General features: G+C 34.9%; 3 protein-coding genes and 1 long non-coding RNA gene across 5 annotated transcripts in view; 2 read left to right on the top strand and 2 right to left on the bottom strand.

Annotated features, from left to right (window-relative positions):
- Window positions 1-23,849, top strand: part of LOC127846709 (uncharacterized) — a 130,635-nt gene that overhangs the window by 83,373 nt on the left and 23,413 nt on the right. The gene's annotated exons all lie outside the window — the stretch shown is intronic.
- On the bottom strand, window positions 592-17,402 carry LOC127846707 (GMP reductase 2-like). Its single transcript, XM_052378206.1, has 7 exons — window positions 17,215-17,402; window positions 15,502-15,621; window positions 10,938-11,021; window positions 5,489-5,662; window positions 4,045-4,233; window positions 3,401-3,603; window positions 592-1,960 (listed from the first exon to the last, which is right to left on the bottom strand). Exons 1-7 carry the CDS (start codon window positions 17,299-17,301, stop codon window positions 1,762-1,764), a joined length of 1,056 nt encoding a protein of 351 aa, XP_052234166.1. The 5' UTR covers window positions 17,302-17,402; the 3' UTR covers window positions 592-1,761.
- LOC127846723 (uncharacterized) lies at window positions 14,838-15,439 on the bottom strand. Its single transcript, XR_008033630.1, has 2 exons — window positions 15,078-15,439; window positions 14,838-14,915 (listed from the first exon to the last, which is right to left on the bottom strand). It is a non-coding gene; the product is annotated as an uncharacterized LOC127846723 (long non-coding RNA).
- The window catches only part of LOC127846702 (endonuclease/exonuclease/phosphatase family domain-containing protein 1-like), a 182,249-nt gene continuing 175,817 nt past the window's right edge, over window positions 17,418-23,849 (top strand). Inside the window, exons 1-2 of one of the 2 annotated variants that reach the window (XM_052378194.1) lie at window positions 17,468-17,575; window positions 17,821-17,858. The gene's annotated coding sequence lies outside the window, so the exon portion shown is untranslated. Of the gene's footprint in view, window positions 17,576-17,820; window positions 17,859-23,849 lie in introns of both variants that reach the window. The other variant, XM_052378193.1, reaches the window with a different exon arrangement.

The raw sequence follows: 23,849 nt of genomic DNA on the forward strand, positions 1-23,849 counted from the left end.
TATCAAGATTGGATGCTAAATTAATCCTCTAAAGTTAAAAGTTTGCGATGCACACTGCACGACAACAGACATCGGACATGGGGTGATAACAAAAGCTCACATTGGGCACAGGTTTTAACCTTGAATCCCTATTTTTGCTGGATAGAAGATTTATTAAATGAGGTCTGAGAGCTTATTTTACTTCTTTATTTCAATGATAATCAAAAAGTAATAAAAATTGCATGCAAACAAAAATTACCAAAAGCAAAAGCACACAAAAATCAGACAGAAAGGTAAAAGTGTCAACAACAAAAAATGCTTGAACAAGCTTTAACAAAAATGTTCCTTAAAAAACACTGCTGATATGCAGGTTATATATGGTATATAATTATGCTTTCAAAAGGTATATTATTATGCTCTCAAAACATAACACAACATTCCAGGTGTACACACATGTTGACAATTCCGCTTTACAATGTTAGAATATAAAACAACGTGTTATAGCGACTGACAGCGCCTTATACTGGTTGACAACGTGTTATAGCGACTGACAGCGCCTTATACTGGTTGACAACGTGTTATAGGTATATTATTATGCTCTCAAAACATAACAACATTCCTGGTGTACCCACATGTTGTCAATTCCACTTCACTTTCATCTAAACAATGAAGAAGATATAGACAAAACATCGAAACATTTCATATTTTGCATTCATTATATCAAATAATTTAAATTTTCAAAGAAAATTAAACAGGTTTTATTAAATTTCAAAGCACTTAAAAATAAGAGAACATGTTTGTGCGAGTTGTGCAGTACATTTAATTCAACAAGCTACAAGAAAAATACCCACTTCCTTATGCATACAAATAGGCCGAATTACAAGAATGTGATAACCTAGACTTACCCCTAGGGGTAGGTTCAGGAGCAAAAAAGGAGCTGCCGTCGGCATCCTGTCATTTCAGTCTAAATCTTTTCCTAGCTCCTAGTTTAAAATGAACACATTTAAAGATGCAGTAACTTTCTAACTGAATTTTTCCAAATGTTAAAAAAATAATCTTCCCCCAAAACCAAAATACAAAAGTCCAATAAAAAGAAAATTAACAAAGACATCATTAACTTGATTGGTAGAAGACACTTGAATACCAATTTATAAGAAAAAAATGCAGTTTAAATTGGTATTTTACTGATTAACAATTGAATGATGTAATATTTTAAAAATATTTAAATCTACCAATTTGTTTGGTTTATCGAGCAGTTTTTCCGAATCAAAAGTAACAGGCTGTACAATAAAATGGAAAACAAGTCTCTCAGTTCCTAAAGAACTGGATCAGATCTCCGAGCAGATTCCATGCAAACAAGAGTTTCCATATATACTTAGGGAATATGGGAATCTTCCCATGTTGGGAATGGTACCAACATGGATAAAATCGATCAAATATAGCTGCTTAAAACAAAACATAAATTACCCCCAGGTAATTGTTTAAACTCCATTGAAAATGTCTAAAATATTGAACAAAAGTTTCTTTTCATACATTTTTTAAGTACTTGAATTGTATTAATTGTTTTTTAAGGGTTAATATTTTTGCAGCAATATAATTTTATTTTATTTTAACCATAGCAATATGGGAATGTTTATTTCTCCAGCTTGGTAATGAAATTGAAAAATTAGCAAAATTTAATTTAAGTGTAATGGCACAATTTTATTTTACGGACCGGAGGAAACAAAGCTAACATGAGGAACGAAATTCAAACAAAAATTCATCTAAAATTGTTGGCAATCATCAATCGTCCTTGGTGCTTGCAGCAAACACCTCATTAAGCTGCTGCGTGACCCGGATGAATGTCGCGCGTCTGCTCAGCTCTTTGAGTTTTCCCGCCCCGACATAAGTACACGTGGACCGCACGCCGCCGAGAATGTCTTGTACCGTGACCTCTACTGGGCCTCTGTACTCAATCTGTACCGTCTTACCTTCCGATGCCCTGAAACGGTAAAGGGTCATATATTATTTTTGGTTAAATCTTTACCGTCTCACATTCAGATGCTCACAAACAGTAAGGGAGTTCAGCGGTTTGTTTCTCGTTTGATGGACAAAACTTAATAACATTTTCTGGGTAAGGACTATATTCCTAGGGTAAGGAAAAATTGTAGAAGTAGCGAAATGTTTTTACATGCAGTGCTGCCACGCATATATACTATGGATACCGGTGATGAAATAGGGTACAGTTTTGAATGAAGTGTAAACGGTTTGAGTATGTGTGTATCGAACAAATTTAGGACATTGAATATCATAGAGAAAACAAGACATGTGCCCATATTGCAATGTGCCCATCATTCCACTTATATCTCAAGTCCATTTACTGGTATTAAAAAAAACCTCCTGCTCATGACCAAATTTGAAATTTGACCTCTAAGTGCGACCTTGACTTGACCTATGAGGTAATGAGGCAATTGATTCACAAGGCACTCAGCCTACTTAGGGTGAGATTGAGTGGTAAATTATTTTACAATACATGTAGCATGATGAATGACAAAGTTTTAGCTCAGACAAGCCATTTTATATCCAAATTTAAATGCTGAACTTTTTTCAGGCTGTTTGATGGCTGTTTGAACTCTATAAGTGACCTTGACCTTTGAGGAAGGACGACACGTGTCACAGACCATCCGTCCTCTTATGATGATTTACATTTGTAGAAAAATTGGTAACAATCAGATGAAGTCTGGTCAACTTAGAAAGTCAAAATCATTGAAGAGCCATATATTGAGAAATTCAAGAGCAATAACTTCATAGTGCCTGGTTAGATTTTACTTGATACTTAAATTTGCCTCCATTCTATTAATATAACATCAAAAAGTTTTGTGACAATCAGAAAAACACAGGTTTAGAGAGAGCAGGAACCAAAAATGTGAACATACTCCCGGGATAAAAACAGTCCTACACAGATACAAAATATTATTAACAATAAAATTGTTTCCAAAATAATTTTTTTAAAGGTTGAACTTATAGAGCTGGGTAGGGATATAAACTTAATGTTGCAATGTTTTTTGTTTTTGTTTAGTTTTCTCAGAAATCTGGGACGACACTTTACGCCTAAACTTGATTTTCAGTAAGGAAGGACTTCCTTGAAATTAAAAATACCATTAAAGCGAAGTTTCGTCCCTGATTAGCCTGTGCAGACTGCACAGGCTAATCTGGGACGGCACTTTACGCACATGCATTATGCCCAGTTTTCTCAGAACACGACACAATTATACTTTATGAGATGTGGAATGGGGCCGAATTTCAAAAAACTTTGACCAAACACACCCACTGTCAACTGACCTATACTCTGCCATACTGCCCAGGCATGATACAAAATACAAATATTGTTATTTGAAACCCTGAAAAGCAACAACAAAACACCCCACCACCATCAGCTGACCTGTAGTCTGCCACACCCCCAGCGTGTCTCTTCATGGCGGTGGCTGAGCTCATCCCGTAGAAGATCTTGTACTTCTTCCCGCCTTTCTCCACCATCTCACCCCCGGACTCCGCGTGACCCGCAAACATCCCGCCCAACATCACAAAGTCCGCCCCGGCCCCGAACGCCTTCGCCACATCACCAGGACAGGTACAGCCACCGTCCTTGAATACACGACATGAAAATGTACTCATGTATATCCTTCATGTATTTTGTATTACTGTAAAATTATTATTTTTTGTGGAACATTATTTTTTGTTGATTTCATGTGGTTGACCGATACAAACAATTTACAAAAAAACACATCTGGGAAATGTTGTTGTTTTCTAAATCAGAATTTCTAAAATTTACTTGTAAACAATTTAAAAATAACAAAACAACACACACCAAATTTCAGGTAGACAAATGTAAATGATTTTACTGTAATTTATCCCAAACTCAAACTTCAAAGTGCTGCACCATTCAAAGTCCATGTATACACATATGAGAATTTTTATTCTTAGCATGATTGTAGCGAAAGTAAAAATGTGTAATTTTTTTCAGATTTTGGTAATCTCATGTTTGAGTTTCATAATCATTTATTTGAATCAGAAATTCTCATATACCGAGATGATATGACCACCGAGCCCATGTGCAGCGTCTGCGCACTCAATGACCGCGCTGAGCTGCGGGTAGCCTACGCCGGTCTTCTTGCGAGTCGTACACACCGAGCCTGGACCAATCCCGACCTTGATGATGTCAGCACCCGAGAGCAGGAGCTCTTCCACCATCTCCCCCGTCACCACGTTACCTGCCTGTAAAGATGAAAGATAACGCAGATATTACAAAGAGCCCAGACCAATCTCGACCTTGATGATGTCAGCTCCCAAACAGGAGGAGCTGCATTTATTTAAGGATGAAAATCCCACTCAGTAGCTCAGTGACAATGGCTATATGCCAACAGCATAAAACCAGAACAGCCCCAGTTATCTGCAGTCTGTTCAGGTTTTATGGTGTTTGTTGCTCATCAGTATCTTAGGGTTGGAAATGAAGCCTTTAAAACTGGAATCTATTAAGGTCATCAATTAACTTTTATTTTCTGAGGGACAACAAACAAGTCTTAATGCAAATCTGAATGGTAAAAAATTAACAGCTCAGGAGATAATATCCTACCGTAACCCGAATTCGAAGACACCTAAATTCGACAATGTTCTATTTTTATCGATTTAAATTTAAATGACTGATTATTGTCTTGGAATCATTTAAAAGTATTACAGCCGAGTTAAAAATTATTATTTTGTGCTATATAAGTTCTTTCATTATTTGCTAAATATTGCTTTATGTAACCGTTATATCGTCAAATTTGGGTCACACCGGGATACTTGAAACTACTTGGTGGGTTCACCAAAACTCTTCAATTTTTATCAAGATTTTAGTCACAAATGTGGCTACTACACCCACACCATTTTGTCAGCAAATAACGTCTTCATAAGCGCAACAATCACTGGAAGGACTGACAAGCCGACCCACCCCCACTGGCTTCAATAAACCCCTGCCCATTTGTTTGCAGGGGTATCAACAACAGAAAGTGAAACAATCTCATGGCAAATTTGGGACTGGATCTGGGAAATCAAAGATAGATATATGAGTCGTGTTCTGAGAAAACTGGGCATAATACATGTTCGTAAAGTGTGTTCTCAGATTAGCCTGTGCAGTCTGCATAGGCTTATCAGGGACGACACTTTCTGCTTATATTGGATTTTTGCTAAGAAGAGACTTCATTTAAACAAAAAATGTCATAAAAGCGGAAAGTGTGGTCTCTGATTAGCCTGTGCAGTCTGCACAGGCTAATCTGGGACAACACTTTACGCACATGCATTAGCCCACTTTTCTCAGAACGCGACATATATTAAGACACAAGACATTTTCAACAAATACCCCCTGTAAACTCTATAAATTGAGCCAACAAAAAAGCCCTGAACCATGAACGTGTGCTCAGGAAACTCCTACATTTGTTTCACAATCAAGAGAAGACCAGATACTACACAAAACTATTATCAATGATTTTACCATTATAGTGTGTTTAGGAAACTCCGCACGGCAGTTCTTCACAAACTGCACAAAGTGTTCTGAGTAACCGTTGGCAACGTCCACACACAGGTACTTGATGTCCGGGACTGCATCGAGGATCTGCTTCAACTTGGTCAGGTCGTTCTCACCCGTTCCAGTGCTTGCCGCTATGTGCTGCAAGGTAATCAGGTATAACCCTTTGCATGCTGGGAAATTTGTCGTCTGCTAAAATGTCGTCTGCTGAATTTCTAAAATTAGCATTTTCTTCGATTATTTTCAAAGTATATTATCAGAATAGCAAATAGTATGGATCCTGATGAGACGCCACGTTCTGTGGCGTCTCATCTGGATCCAAACTGTTTGCAAAGGCCTTTAAAATTTGGTTCCCGCACTGAAAGGGTTAAACTATATTACATGGATATAAATAAGTGCAGGGTCCAATTACCCGGGTGAGTAGATTTAGGAACAAAGATGTTACCGTAAAGTTTTTGGACGCTCAAAGTTTTCGGACAACCTCTTTCTTAGCAAATTTTTTTTTTTCGTGACTCTTAACTATTGTCTCTTAATTTTCGGACGGTATATTTTAGCCTGTTTTGGCATATCTTGTGACACTTCGATCATGGATTTTTACAACCGGATTAAGGTCATAAAACCTGACAGATGCATGCCTGAAGGCAATTGACCATTCATTTCGCCTAATTGGGTAAATAACCATGTATACCAGTAGAAATCAATCGATTCCCCCAACAGCATTTGAAACAGTTTCGTCCTATTAAGGAAGCAGAATGTTATATGTACATTTCAGGCAAGAGTTAGCAAAGCTGTGAAGTTGTATGTATTTTTTTAAAGAAGAAAAAGAAAGAGTAAGGCCAGCATTTTTTTATTATTTGTTTCATGGGAGCGCCCGACCCTATTTTTCGACAAATACAAATAAAAATAAAAGTAACTTTCGTTCTTAAATATTTACATTACACCCACCGACCTGGTATTTTATCCAAAATTAGAAAAAAAATGTGCAGATTGCCATAAGTGTTCTTCTAAATTTGTTTATAATACCGGTTGTTTCGTTGTGCCAAGTCGACTTGTAAAGCGTCAGCGATTTTCATTGGCTATTGCAGCCAATACCACACGCTATTAGCCCATTGGTGAGTATTTAACAAATGATTTTCATATTGCATTCCCGAAATGGCGGACATTAACAACAATGAGACAAATGCAGCATATTTTAAAATTAAATTAATTTAAAACGGAGCAGAAACAATTTCAAGTAGAAAACTTAATCTTCAGAACACCATTGTTGATATCATGCCCATATTATGTGATGCGAAATTATAAAAATAATTAAGAGTTTTTGTAGATGATGCAGGTGTCACCATCAATAACTTTCAATGTGTTAAAAAGTTTTGGGTAGGTTTAATAAATATGCGTATTTATTAAAATGTTAATCCTGTAATATTTTTATAGATAAAAATCAACATCCCGAAAATGTCCAAGAAGTACTACTTCACGTTTCTTTATAATGAACATGAGGACTGAACCACAGGTACTTGCATCAATAATCCCATTCCCCACCCACCCATATATATTTTATTTAGAAAAAAAGTATGCAACACAGCTTCTGAAAAAAATAACATTGGGTTCGGATGTTAGTATGTCCGTCAAAGTCACAAGAAAGTTTTAGTTATTTTTCTTGACACAGTAGCAAATTAACATGCTTATTATTCTTCATTAACTTAAAACAAAACATTTTTTCCATATATTAAACTGTATAACTATTTTTATATCAACATTTTAACCATTTTTCCGGTACCTTTTGACCATTTTTGTTTATATTGTGACCAAACAAAGTATCTGTTAATGGGGCTCGATTGGTCATTGTTGGCTCAGGTACTACTTACATGTACCCCGGGTACTCTTAAGTATACTTACATGTACCCCGGGTACGGTAAATAAACTTAATCGTACCCGGTCGATATTAGCGTGTATCCGAGTTGTATTCCCGCCCAAAGTCTGATGTCGTGAAACGCGCTACCGATTATCTTAAACAAACTTCTATTAAAAAAAACAACAACAGCATCATGCTTTTTAAGTATGAGTTTCGATAATATAGAGGCCATTTTACAGAAAATTGACATAAATGTGAATATAATTAATTATAAAAATAAAGCCGACAATGACCGATTTAGCGTTTAAATTCCCGGTACGATTTAGTATATTTACTGTACCCGGATAACTGTTGTATGGTATCTTATATTGAGTTTCTTGTAAGCCATTGTGTTTTTATTGTTTTGATAATTTAGGACATAGTGAAAATTAATATGTATGTTGTTTAAGCCATAATTACATTGATAGTTTTCTTGATCATGGATATGAATGGATATGATTTTTATATATTGTGTGTTCACTTTACATATATAAACACTACGACTCTCTCTGAATATAAAATGAAATGCAGCACATGTTTTTATAAGTCTATAACTCTCGGTTTCTTAAATGAAATATTCACATTTTATGTACTAGAACTTTCACTACACAAAGTTTGGATCAAGATCAATTCAAGCGCAGTCTGATCAGGATCCAAAGTGTTCGCTTAACCTCTTTAGAAGTACTGACTGAATGTTGAACAATTTGGATCCTGATCAGACTGCTCTTTTAGAGCCAAAATGGTCGCAATCGCCCTAAGGTCCAATTTCCTGTTACGTGGCTCATTTTTTTCTCATGATTGATACAAATTATCATGATATAAAGCAAGTCTGTTGTATATTAAAGAGTATTTGTTAGCATGCATATTCCACCCATGGATGAAAGTTAAAAATTTGGTCATTAAAGCAATCAAACAATGTAAAAAGTTTTCAAGTCTTTTTTATTTAAGTCAAATGCATGCTATATTTGTTATAAACATACATATGATATACACTCAACAAAAGTTTAACGATCACTATTATTTTAAATACACTACAAACCTGGCGTGTTTAATAGTCTCTATTAAAGCAATATAGTATAATACATGCGAAAGGTGCTTATACCTATAAATATATATATATAAATATGTTTACCATTTTTATAAAAAGCTTCTACAACGGTTTAATGAGATATATAGAACACTTAAAGATTAATGCAAGTATACATAAGGTTAAATTGGCTGAATTTTAAATTTTCAAAAATAAAAAAATAATCAGTTTAGACAGTTTTATTATTATTTTCTTGATCGACTGCTCACTTTTCATGTTTTTATTTTTATTGATCCTCCCGACTCAATTTTTTTGAAACATTTCCCGTAAAACAAATAAAAAAAATGCTGGCCTAAATCACAATAAAATTATTGTACATTGATTTATTGCTCTTATTTCAATATAACTATAATTTTCCGACAATTAAATTTGTGTCTCTAATTTTTCGGACACATGTAATTTTTGAATATTTTTCGTACCTAAATTTTTGGACACGAAAAACAATTATTATTTTTAAGTGTCTGAAAACTTAGTGTAATTACGGTAATCCAACTGGGTAACTACATGTAGCTTCTTGGAAAAGCTTGAAACTTGTTCACCATTTCATTTGCTTATATCTAAAAAGAATAAAGATTCGGGCTCATTAAATGTGACTGTAAATTAAGTAATATCAGCAATGTTATATAATTGTTGTCTGATTTAGTTCTCTTAAAAGTAAGAAACATTTGCTTTGTTCTTGGCTCCATGTTCTTGGCCTGTCTAATTTCAGTACTTAAGAGGGATGTCCATCTGTGCAATCTCCAAGAACAATTTAGTTTACCGTAATAACTCTATGTTTTCGGACACTCTAAGTTTTCGGACACCCCTTTTTTTAGCAAAAATAATTATTTTTCGTGACTCTTAATTTTCGGACACATGAGTTTTCGACCATAATTAATGTCTCTAAGTTTTCGGACAGTATATTTACCAGCGCTATTTTACCAAATGTTGGTCCTGTTTTCGATATCTAATGACACTTTGATCATGGGTTTTTACAACCAGATTAACATCATAAAACATGGCAGGTGCATGCCTGAGGGCAACGCACCATTACATTTGTGTTATTGTGTAAATTACCTTGTAAACCGGTATTAAACAATTGTTTCGCCCGATAGCATAAGCGCTGTGACAATTACCAGGGGTAGTGCCAATTACTCGTTCAATTATCAACCGCAATGGTACTACAGCTTCTCAGTAAAATAACTGTTACAAATACTTAATGCTTCAAAGTGTGATGGAAGGTGTTAGACAACAAGTATCGGAAATGAACAAACAAAGAATTCATATATTGCTTTTTTATCGCGTGAATTACAGGTTCATACTAGCGATTATCGGTACATCACTTGCCCATCTTTGAACTCGTTGGTCAAAGTACAACCTTGTAGTAACTTTCTGTCAAATAAATTAAGCATTTAAAATTATTTAAAATGCATTGCAAACATATATAACTAATTTAAACTATACGGCATGGTATTTTACAAGCGCGTGCTATTACATGTATTCGTTGATACAATTGACGCTGTTTTTGGACACTTCAATTTTCGACTCTAAGTTTTCGGACACCTGTATTTTGTGCATATTATTTTATCTAAATTTTTGGACACGAAAAAAAGTAATTTTTTTAAGTGTCCGAAAACATAGAGTAATTACGGTATATCCCTGTATCCTAAGCTTTTGCTGGTCTGTTTGTTTGTTTTTTTGTTTTTCAACACTATTTCAGTCATTTCATGGCAGTTAGTTACTCACACCTTTTTCTAGTTAATAAAACTAAATAAAACTAGTTAATAAAACTTTGTGCAACAAAGGTTTTCCTGCTTTAAAAATAAAGCTTTTAAAAAACAGAAACCACAATTTTCAATTATTTTTATTTAGAAACAAGTGTCTATTGATTGTTTTATCTTAATCTTATTCATAAACATCTAATAAAGTATATGACCATAATTTATAAGATTTTGTTCTGCGAATTTGATTTCTTATAAAGAGTTATAATTTTTTTAATTACCCCGGTATGTTAAATTATTAAATTTTCCCAAATCAGTGGACTTTTAAGTTTAATTGCTTTTTTTCCCAAAATGGCCATGAAAAGGCCTGATGTGTCAAAATTTGTTGAATTAAAAAAAACAACAACTATATGGTCCATTTTGTTGACAAAAAATTCCAAAATTTGCCATTTTATCAAATAAAAAAATCCTAATTTGACCAGACTGCTTTCCCCAAATGGTTAGGAAAACCCCTGTGCACAAACTGAAGCCAGTTAAAACCTGTCATACATGAATCAGATATAGGTGCAGACCGACCATCAAAATAATTGAATGACCAATGCCAGCACACATTCAATTGGGAGGCCAGGAGAATCATTACTTTTATCCTGAGATTTGTAGTCCAAACTGAGCTAACTTAGCAGGCGTGTGTCTACAGATTTTATGGAGTATTTAAAGTAATGCACACTAGAAACTTACTTGCAAAATGTCCTTGTTTTCAGCAGCAAATTCTTTCCATTCCTCAACACTGTAGTGTTTGTGTATCACAGTGAACATCAGGTGCTGAAACAGGGTTAATTATTAAGTTTGCCACAGCAAGACTTTATTTTTTTCCATAGCCTTTCGCCCTGCAGGGTCAGTAGGCCTGACAGTCCACTCCCCCTTTCACTTATATCTTCTCATCCTGCATTTTGAAAGAGTAAATATCTTCTCCTTTTGATAACCTTTCTCTCTGTTCCCTGTCTCTATCACCTTGCAGAATGCTGAGTTTTAATATTTCAGACAAAGTTTTACTGACAGACATGTTTGATTGACAAATGCTTCTGATCACAAATTATTCTGTCTATTAAAAATAATTTTTTCTGTTTATTATAATTAAATATAATTAGTATTATAATTAAGCAGTTGCGAATTTTTTTAATTTTATCAATATTTGCATTAAAATGAAATTTTATTCTACACAGAATGACCAATATATTTATCTGTCTTTTTCACTATTAATCGATTCGCTAAGAGCATTGACATCTGCGAAACCAGCCTGGCCGATTTAAAAAAATATTTTTAATGTGCATGTGACGTAATTTACATTGTCGAAACGAAAGTGCAGTTTCTTTGTGTACTAAACCTATTTTATGTTCGTTCGAAAAATTGTTTGCAATTTGTATTGATGTGCCAGGAGTTCTGGAACTGAATTTATATTTCTCAACGGGAAAAACAGCACTCGCCCGGTAGGTCAAGTATTTAACAAACTTTACTCGCCCGATCCTCAACTTCACTTGCAAATTCAAGCGGTCGAGTGAATTTTTCAAGGCCTGCAGAGCAATTATTAATACTCTGCAATGCCGATATATCGCGGTTGATGGGGTCCAAAGATCGCGAGCAAGATATATCCGGCGCGCGATATAAATTGAAAAATGGCTTACTTGTATTGAGGTTAATTTGTCTAATTTCCCGATTGTTTTCATTTTATATACGGCGCTGCTACATATTTGTATAGTAATAATTGCAAACCAAAACAATAAACATTTTCGTAACTACATACGTATCTGTATTTATCATAAAAACCAAAATGTAAATTATATTTTTTTATTTTCATTTACGATTGCTCGCAAATGAGCTAAAAAGAACAAATCTTGCAGTAAAAACGTATAAAATATAATTGTGCATAGATTCGAATGTACCCTTATACATAGTCCTTATGAAGGAACTGAAACAGCGTAACGGTAACAATACAGCGTGTTTGAACTATATTTTATTAAGAGGAAATGTCAATGCCACATAATTCGCCAGGAACCGCGGTACTTAAGTTTACAATGAAACTTTTAATGGAAATTAAACAAGAGGGCCTGAAAGGCCCAAGGTATCCCCCGCGACATATGCTTTGTTTAAGGATGGGTGCAAATTGGACGGATGAACATAATGATAGATGGACGGACGGAGGACAATAACACAAAACTAAGACAAAGGAAGGTTCTTAAGCCTTCACAATTTATTTAGGTGAATTAATAAGTCGTGCTTTTTCCACAAAAACATTAAACGTTTACATACGCTCAATTTTCCGGACACAAAAGTGCCTATAGTAGAAAGCATTTTTTCAAGATACAAAGGGCCATAACTCTGTTTTTAACAGATGGTATACAATGCCATTTGGCATGTATCATCCTCTTATGCATATAAATACTCATACCAAGTTTCAAGGAAATCCGCCAAAGCACTTCCAAGATATGGCTCCGGACACAAAAGTGCCTATAGCAAAAAGCATTTTTTCAAGATACAAAGGGCCATAACTCTGTTTTTAACAGATGGTGTACAATGCCATTTGGCGTACATCATCCTCTAATGCATATTATATACTCATACCAAGTTTCAATGAAATCCGCCAAAGAACTTCCAAGATATGGCTCCGGACACTAAAAAGCATTTTTTCAAGATACAAAGGGCCATAAGTCTGTTTATAACAGATGGTGTACAATGCCATTTGGCGTGCATCATCCTCTTATGCATATATATACTCATACCAAGTTTAAATGAAATCCACCAAAGAACTTCCAAGATATGGCTCCGGACACAAAAGTGCCGGCCGGACAGCCGGACGGACGGACAACGCCAAAACAATATCCCTCTGCCTCTGGCGGGGGATAATTATCTCAATGTTGTAATCGCTACGAACATTTAATTGACAAATAAATACACCCACGCCACTTTTCGCGCGCTTTTTATCAGGACAAAGAAATTAATGACCAGTACCGAAATTTAACGATTTATATACCAGCAAACAGCCATTATTACCTTTGCAATGAAGCTAATTGGTTATTTCTAACGTGTTAAAAACAAGCCTTGTGTAAACAACACTGTCACGTATCGACTGTTTTTCACGCTTCACTGCGTGCCATAGTAAGCCGCGAAATATAGGGTGTTAATACTAGCAAGAACCGGTTGTTTGTGTAGGTAGGCAAATTCTCAGATTAAAACATGTCATTTAGTAATCATGCTCGTCGGATTTTTGGGAGTCATAGCCAAAGATCGATATATTGGACAACGCAATAAACCGGTCCGCGATTTATCGGCGTTGCAGTGCATTTCTATTGCTAATACAATACTGAGGTATTAACAACATATTGCAGATAATTTGAGTCGCATTCTGAGAAAAGGGGGTTTAATGCATGTGCGTAAAGTGTCGTCCCAGATTAGCCTGTGCAGTCCACACAGGCTAATCAGGGACGACACTTTCTGCCTAAATTGGATTTTTGCTAAGAAGAGACTTCATTGAAACGAAAAATGTCATGCATTATGCCCAGTTGTCTAAGAACACAACTCATTTATTTGACTATTAAATCTCGTACAATTAATTTTAAATAAGACTAACAACTGTTGATAACATGCAAGAAAAACATTGTAGATGAACAAATGCATACACATACAAGTTTTAATCTTTTTTAAAGATAGTAAATAAAACAATAGAAGTTATTAATCTTACCTCAATAAAATTTCAGTTTATAGTGGTGATAAATTTTATGTCTATTGTGCCATGCAATACAAGACTGAGAAACAAATATTACCTTGGCTTTAATTTGTGTGATTATTATTATTGTATTACTATTGTTATCATTAATTATTAAAATTAGTTATTATTATTACCATTAATTAACATTATTTTAATTAACAAAACTGTTTTAGAAAACTTAAACATAAAAAAGTTAACTGAAATTTGTTAAATACAAGCCAATACATGTATCCCGGAAAAACTACTTTTTGGAAAAACCCACTAATCTGCTGGTACAAATAAAGCTGACCTATTTATAATCCTTTCAAAATCACACACTGTATCAACTGTTATGATTTAAAGTAAGCTATCATTGGTTTATATAATGGACCAGCGTTGTTTGTACGGGGGTGATTAGTGGGGTTTTCTAAACTCGTGCTTTTCCGGGATAAGTCTATTGATATTTTAGTGTAATACATAAATTTGAGCTTCTTTCTGGAAAAACATCTTAATGCCTTCCCTGATTAGCAGTGCACAATGCACCTGGAGTGTGAATGTGCAGTTTGCACAGGATAATCAGGGATAACACTTTCCAATTTCATTGATTTTTTTTTTGTTCAAAGGAAGTCTCTCACAGAAAGTCGTGTTCCTGACTTGCCTTTTACGCACATGCATTAAGCCCAGTTTTCCCTGCACAAGACTCAATTTTGAGTTTGTTTAAATCTACCTTGGAGACAGCTTTTGCCATCTCAAACGTGCCTGTGGGCGAGGTTAATAAAGAATATATTACAAAAATAATAAAAGTAAAATAAAAAAAACAAGGGACAAAATTGTCACAAAACCAGGTTTTCATTGTGAAAAAAAAATCTGATAAAGGGAGAAAACTCAAACTGAACTTTTGAAATGACCAAAAAAAAATAACCCCCTTTGTAAGTTTTTTTTTTTTTTTTAAATCTATTTTTAGTCGTGGCGACCTTGACATTGGAGATATTGACGTGATTCTTTCGTGCCACACACCGTCCCATGATGGTGAACAAATGTGCCAAATGATTTTAAAATCTCACAATGAATGACATAGTTATGGCCAGGACAAGCTCATTTATGGCCATTTTTGACCTTTGAACTCAAAGTGTGACCTTGACCTTGGAGATATCGACGTAATTATTTCGCGCGACACACCGTCCAATGATGGTGAACAAATGTGCCAAATGATTTTAAAATCTGACGATGAACGACATAGTTATGGCTCGGACAAGCTCATTTATGGCCATTTTTGACCTTTGAACTCAAAGTGTGACCTTGACCTTGGAGATATCGACGTAATTATTTCGCGCGACACACCGTCCAATGATGGTGAACAAATGTGCCAAATGATTTTAAAATCTGACAATGAACGACATAGTTATGGCCCGGACAAGCTTATTCCGCCAGCCCGCCAGCCAGCCCGCCAGCCAGCCAGCCCGCCAGCCAGCCAGCCCGCCCGCATTCGCCAATCTAATAACCATTTTTTTCCTTCGGAAAACCTGGTTAATAAAAAATTAAATAAATAAAAAAATCTACCTTGGCGACAGCTTTTGCCATCTCAAACGTGCCTGTTGTGTCCATGTTCGCCACCATCACTGGGATACCTGTGTAGGTCTGGCCTGAGTTACGGAACTGGAATGTCCGGACCAAGTCAACCTGCAAAAACATAACTGAGAGATAAAATAGAAATGGAGAACAAAAGTGTCTGCATTATTAACGCTTTAATAGGAAATTCAATGAAAAATAATTAAAACCTGTAGTAAACAAGTTACTGTTACCTTGACCTTTGACCTAGTGACCTGAAAATTAATAGGCGTCATCTGCCAGTCATGATTAATGCACCTATGAAGTTTCATGATCCTAGGCGTAGGCATTCTTAAGTTTTCATCCGGAAACCATTTTACTGTTTTGAGTCACTGTGACCTTGACCTTTGATTTTCAGTGACCTGAAAATCAATAGGGGTCATCTGCCAGTCATGATCAATGTACCTATGAAGTTTCATGATCCTAGGCGTAAGCATTCTTGAGTTATCATCTGGAAATCCTTTTACTTTTTCGAGTCACTGTGACCTTCACCTTTGACTTAGTGACCTGAAAATCAATAGGGGTCATCTGCCAGTCATGATCAATGTATGAAGTTTTATGATCCTAGGCCTTAGCATTCTTGAGTTATCATCCAGAAACCATCTGGTGGACGGACCGACATGTGCAAAACAATATACCCCCTCTTCTTCAAAGGGGGGCATAATAAATTGAAACGCAGCTCGGGACACATCTTTATTGTCCTATCTTTTAACTATCAAACTCTTCTCACTTTACTATTTTCTCCCTCCTTACCTTACTCTAACCACTTGTCATGTATTTGTCAAGTTTGATAAATTTGCAAGGTGATGTACAGTAGTGAAAGTGATACAAGCGACGTATGATGTAGATGTAATTTGAAAGGTGATGTAGAGAAAGGTGATGTAGTGATTTTGATTCTTGAGGTTCTGCAGTGTTTTTTTTCATTCAAATTTGGGTCAGGGGGGGGGGGGGGGGAAATGCCCAATTGAAACAAAGTATATATTTTTCCCAATCGAGACCTAAGCTACAAATTCCGAAAGGAAGGAAGGTTTCCAAAAACAAATAAATATGTACATTTTTTTCACTATATTTTCCATAAGCTAAACCTTAGTAAATGTAATATTAATATTATATACTATATATATATATATATATATATATATATATATATATATATATATATATATATATATATATATATATATATATATAAATATATATATATATACATATATATATATATATATATATATATATATATATATATACTTATTCTCAATAATGAAGTATACTTTAAGGAAAAAAGAAAACACTTATGTCCCAATTTTAGTAAAACAATGTGATTTTCCCCAATCCAAAGAAACCCGGCCCCACTCCCAAAACTATGAAAAAACACTGTTCTGGGTTCGATCCAGGAGGATCAATAGCTGGAAGTCGGAATATTGCAACTAAGGTTCGATCCCCAAGGAAGATCTTTCTTTATTTGACCTTTTTCTTGATTTTAAGAATTAAATGTATTCCAAATATTACAGTTTTGTAACTTAATTCATTAGTTATTATACTTCAAAAACATGAAAATAGGTGAACAAGTCATAATAATTTATTGTTCATATTATTGTTACATTTTCAGAAAAAAATGTGTCACATTTTTCGTAAATGCAACATTCCAATTTAGAAAATACTTACATCGGATCGGCTTCGCAATGTACTTCTTTTTGGTCGAAACAAAACATCCTTGAAGTCGAGTTTTATGTCGTTGTCAATTCGTGGCATCGTTGAATTAGATGTCTAATAGTTCTATTGTTTATGCCAAATATTATCCACAAAACGTCCTTGTCCGACTTTTGGTTCCCTCGCAAATCGGAGTTTGGTACCCGGTTTTGCATTTGTATTCTATAGGCGTAAGGCGTAAATTCAAGGGAACCATAACTACTAAACGGATTTTTTTCTAGAGAGTACTCAGGGAAAGATAAAACGCCCATTGTGCAAAGTTGATTTCCTGATTGGGATTTAGATAATCTTATCCAGAGAGATATCGATGCTTCAGGTATGATGATTGTTTATGCTTACGTAATATGAAACACAGAAAATCGGCCAATGATTACATAATAAAGATGTTCATAATTATTCAAAATGAAGATTAGTATGTCAATGATTCGCCCTATAACGTCTCGTTCCATATTGACACAAAACCATCAAAGCGGCGCCGTTGTATATTTAAGCATACTAAAACTATTACTTGTATCATAAGAAATACACAGTTTAATACACAGTTTGATGTGTAAATTATAGAATAGAATGTGGTGACATAGGACTTTATCAATCTACATGTAAGTATCGTTAAATTACCTCTTCTCGAACCTCACCTTTTTTCGAACCCTTCACTTGTTCACATTTCATACGCATGCGCGCACCTGCACTTCGTCACCGATTTTTGTGTATAAGTAATTTGTTTACGCCGCTTCGCATGTAGCGTTAAATCAACAAAAATGCGTCAAAAACCTGTAGAATAAGTAGATAACCTGTCAATAATACCCACAAGGGGAGTTAGACAGTATTGATAAATAGAAAGATTAATCATAAAACACGTAAAAATTATAGTATTCCTTAATGCTTTTTACATATGTAATGATTTTCATTTAAAAAAACCCCAAAAAACATGATCTTATTTTCGTTATCAACTTTGCGTGACAATTTACACAAATCAGCTTCTGTAATAAGTCACATTACCATGGTCGAATTAATTTTTAATGGTGTACACTGAAGGGTTCGAAAGCAGGAACTCGTTGTTTGGGCGGCATTGAAATTTTTACATGATATTGTGGTGCTGGATACTTGCAAAAAATCTGTTTTCGAACCCTTCAGTGTACACCATTAAAAATTAATTCGCCCCATAATTTGACCATGGTAATGTGACTTATTACAGCAGCCAATTGTCAAGCAAAGTTAAGTTGAGAACAAAAATAAGACCATGTTTTATGAGTTTTTTTAATGAAAATCATGACATATGTAAAAAGCATGATTTTTACATGTACTGTTCTATGATTAATATACTAATTTTACAGGTTTTTGACGCATTTTTGTTGATTTAACGCTACATGCGAGTCGGCGTAAACAGATTACTTATACACAAAAAACATGTGTGAAATGTTAACAAATGAAGGTTTCGAAAAGAGGTGAGGTTCGAAAAGAGGTACATTCAAAGGAAAAACATACTTAAAGATCACAGTTTTACTGTAAAATTGTCATGTAAAAACTAAGCATATTCATGTACATTTATGAAGTACCCAGAGCCAAGAATGGTCAATTAAGCAGTAGATAACTTCTTGATTCTGGTTTCTCTATTGATCCTCATTTTCACAAAATGCAACAAATATGCGCAAGTGGCAACAATTGTTTGAAAGTGGCAATAAAAGAGCCCTGGTGTGCTTATCTGTACAAGAAGGAAACTCATCCAAAGTTAAGCATACTAGGACACCAAAGTGCTTGCAAACAAGCCCCAAGGGATTTGTTTGTTATCAGATCAGAGCACTTATAAGCCTTTTGTTTCAGTGGAGAGTTGAATGATGTGAACAATTATCTATGACATTATCTGGTTTCTGCTTGGTTAGGCACACACTTGCACTCTCCATTAAAATTGAGACAGCTTTATTGATTTTTGTATTCTTATTACTAGCGATCATTTGGTAATGTTTTAGCGTACTGTATGCTGATGTTCAGAGTTTGAAATGTAAATAAGTGTAACTGAAAGTATTTATTTTTTTAACTGTAACACACTTGTCTGTTCTTGATCGTGATGAATTTTGACATGAATAAGGGGCATACAGTTGTTATTCCAACAAGTGCGGATGTATGTATTGTTTGGCAGGAGAATCATCACATGTAATGATTTTAGAAATTATCGTACATTTCTACGATGTTACACAACTGTCAGAAATATTGACAATGTAAGGTAGAAAACAAAAAAATCTGATTTATTATATATGAACATGTTTTTTTCAAAGTGATTAAACATGTTGTTTTATGACATAATGGTAGTTTTTCAGTATAAAATTTACCGGTATTTCATTTTGTTTCTATATATAGTGGGGTGGGAGTGACTTGACCTTGTGCCATAACCTGTGGTACATTTTAATTAATTTTTATTAATACTTAAAAAAAGTGCACATTAAAAAATTTTTTCTTCATTTTTACAGAATCCGGGTCGTTTGGCCCTAATACCTGGTTGCCGTTGAGTCGTTTCGCCCTAATTCCCGGGTCGTTTCGCCCTAGTTTTTATGTACACAGCAATTCAAAAGGATTTATCTTTAGAATGTCACAAGCTGAATTCATACTTCCCTTTGAACTATGACAACAATGTTTTGGGAAAAGGGGATAATACGAAGCACGTATCTGGCAAACTACTGTATTGTTTCTTTCAATATTTACCATATAATTTACACACAACAATGTGTCTAATATTCTATATAGTCTAGGGTAAACAAGTCACGGATACATACAAAACGAACAAAATCACAATTGACGTCTCTTTCATAGGTGTATTTCACGGGTAATATATCCGTGTGTAAGAGGTGTGAAAGGTGTTATATACAACGTAGTTTAATTAATTATTTAATTAAAGATGATTGGTATGTTAATTAATCGTAATTCAAACTAAAATAAGGGCGAAACAACCCACTTATGAGGGCGAAACGACCCAGGGCAAAATGACTCAGGGTTCCCTAGGGCGAACAGATTTTAGGGCGAAACGACCTGAGACCATTTTTACATGAAGAGATTTTTAACCCTTTGCATGCTGGGAAATTTGTCGTCTGCTAAAATGTCGTCTGCTGAATTTCTAAAATTAGCATTTTCTTAATTTTTTTTCAAAGAATACTATCAGAATAGCAAACAGTTTGGATCCTGATGAGACGCCATGTTCTGTGGCGTCTCATCTGGATCTAAACTGTTTGCAAAGGCCTTCAAAATTCGGTTCCAGCGCTGAAAGGGTTAAAAGACTCTGACTTACAAGAGTGCTTGGATTCAGTGCGAAGAAGAATTTTCTTGATTATTTGGCACGAGAATTAATGTTATTTCTCTCACAATTTAGTGACATGCCTTTACCATTGACTTTCAAACATGTATACCCAAAAATGTAAAAAACAAAACAAAAAGATTCCTTCATAAAAGGCTGATTCCCTTGGTGGAAGCCTTTTTAATATCAATTCATCTGCTCTGTTGAATATTGTCTAACTTAAAATGAAGTTGATGTCAAGGTCTGAATGAGCTCAGGTGTTATGAGTGTTCTGAGTGTTTGATGAAAATATCAAAGCTAATTAGTAAGTAATATTGATGTGGTCGAATGTTCAAATTAGGATTAGACAAGAATATTGTCTTTCTGAATGAGTCCTGAAGAAAGTCAATCTTACGGTCAAAATGAGGTTAAGCGATGCTAGGGTTTAATCAAAGGTGAGTAGCACGAAACCAGCTGCAGCCTGGCAACATAGGTATAAAAGTAAAAAAAAAAAATATACATATTTTTTTTGGAGGCGGGAATTTTCAGCTGAAACAGGGGAAAAAAGTATACTTTTTTCATGGGAGAAGCCGCCGATAATCGGTGGTAAAAAGTGCAAATCGAGGGCCCTGGTTCTTATATAACAAAATGACAATTTAGCGTGTTCAGTCATATAACTACATTTGTTGTATAGCTGTGGCATATTTTCAATAACGCATGTGTTTTATTAGTGTATATTAGTGTATATTTCAGGACATGTTATACTAATTATTATTTTTATAATTAATGAAACTAGTTCTACTCTGGAAATGTAATTTATTAATAATTTATAAAACTTCAAAATATACTTTTCTGTATAATAATGTGGATTTCTAATACAATTGCAAAGTACGAGTTTAATGCGAAGTACGGGTTAAATGGGGCAGGGTGGGATCTTGGTGCTAAAGGGAGCTGCAGCGCCCTCCTGTAGGCCAACCGGGAACACTACAAATGTAATTTGTGGGGGACACAAACAATATCTTTGTTTGGGCCTAACTGTCCAAGTTGGCTGGTGTGTGGGCAGTTGTAGACTCACTACAGTCAGTGTATACTCCTTAGGCTTTAGCCTTAGACAAACATTGGAGTACTCTTAAGTGTCAATTATAACTACAAGTGTAGGGTTACCATGTGTATGTAAGTGATTGATTACAATTTATAATTTACATGGACTGTGCTGATACAAAGTGTCTGTATTACTTAAGCTGAATTTGAATTATTAAATAATGTTTGTAATATAATTGTTTGTAGGCCAAAAAAGATATTGAGTTCTGATATGCAAGAATGATTGGTTAACTGTCTATATATACACATGTAGTTTAAAATTGAAATTTTAATTTGTAGGATATGTTAAAGGTTAGCGTAAGTAATATTTGTTGTCAAGACAAAGGTATTTTATAGTACTATATAAAAAATATTACCATTATACAAATATGCATTTTTATCCAAAGCAAAGCACCCGCATAAAATGTATTCATCAACTTTTACTTGACTTACAGTACAGCCAAAGCGGAACAAACGTATTTCGCGATCCTCGGCGGCAAGGCGAAACGAGTCGATGCCGCGTCAGTCGTTGAAGCCGTGTCAGTATGCGGCGGCAAGTCGCATTTCGTCGCGAAACTTCGCATCTGTCCGCCGAGGCATGCCGCAATCCGCGACATAATGCCTAGTCGATGCGCATCATGAAATAAAAAATCTTTTTAAAAATTATTAGTTACATGTAGTTAACAAATTTTGAAAGAACAATTATAATAATAATTAAAATCATAATAAATTTATTGTGCGCCGATTGTATTAGCATATACATGTAAGCATAGCAGTGCTCCAGCTAGAATTTGAAAAGGGCAGGGTGGCTTTTTTGTCAAAAGGGCACTTTCGACGCGCAGTATTTTGTGAAAAGGGCACTTTCGACGCGCAGTATTTTGTGAAAAGGGCACGTTCGAGCGCGCGGGTGTTTCTGGAATGCATTTATTTGCATGTTAATTTATATGTTATAAATAATTGTATTATTCCCATTATTATTAAACCATTCAAATATAATGTCTACAATGAGGATTAAACTAATTACAATGTAATAAGAGATTTATGAATTATCATATGTAAAAAAAAAAAAAAAAAATTTTTTTTTTTTTGAGGGGGGGGGGGGGCAGGGCGGAGGTTCGGGGGGGCAGGGCGGAGGTTCGGGAGGGCAGGGCGCGGCGCCCTTCGATTTAGGCCTAGCTGGAGCACTGCATAGTTAATGTGTCTGGCCAATTATTAAGTTTGTTTCCCGCCCGTAGCGTATGTATTTCACACATAAACAAGGTCACGTAACTATGTTTTCGCACATACTAGTGGTCAAGGCTCCAGCTTTTGGTGGATTTATAAATTAATTGCATGTTGATTCCGCTATTATATTTTAGCTGAGAAAATTAGCAGTTTGAAGCCACATCAATAATCAAGACGGTGACGACGTATTTGTAGTTTTGTTAATTATCAGCTTATTATAACTATTGTTTGAATATGCGTATAAAAACACGTTTTATTTTGTTCATATTATACAGTTAATATCGCTACTAATTACCCGATAATCCCGTATATTCCAGTTTTAAAGCAAATGCTGGTAAATATTTACAATACACAAACATTCTCGATATTTCCTTAAGTATCAAATACATTTTGACATTTGTTACTATTTATAGAGGTGATGAAATAACGTCTAATCGGGGCGTTTTTTTTTTTCTCCACTGAACACGCGATTTACTCCTGACGTGATGTTCATGTATTTATACAACATACACCCAAACTTTCCAAACAACGTTCTATATGTCTGCATAATTTTCGCGCGCTTTTTATGAAACAAAGGATATTTTAGCACTGTTTATTTGACGCTAGAATTTGCCAAAGGACGCGTTAGCATTAAAATTCGGAAGTGTGTTTCGGATTACAAATTTAATAATGATAATCGAACGAAACATAAACAGTTTTCGCGTAATTAATTCTACGCTACACATACATGTACAGGGGTTTTTTTTAGAGAAAGGGGAAGACGCTGGACGCTGGGTGAAAGGGGAAAAAAGAGTGCGAAAGAGACATATTAGGGGAAAAAATAAAAACTGTTCATTTCAATGTCTATAACTCATCAAAAGAGGCTTGTCTCCATCCTTTTTGTTCTAAAACACATTTAACACGTATTAAAGTCAAAGTCCTTAATTAAGTTGCAGGTGTAGATCTTATTATGGGAAATGTTTTCAACTATATTTCTGTACTTGGGCCGGGGGACGATGTCAATTTTGTGATTTCAATTTCATGA

This window comes from Dreissena polymorpha, chromosome 9 (genome assembly GCF_020536995.1).
Source record: "Dreissena polymorpha isolate Duluth1 chromosome 9, UMN_Dpol_1.0, whole genome shotgun sequence".
Classification (NCBI taxonomy): Eukaryota; Metazoa; Mollusca; class Bivalvia; order Myida; family Dreissenidae; genus Dreissena; species Dreissena polymorpha.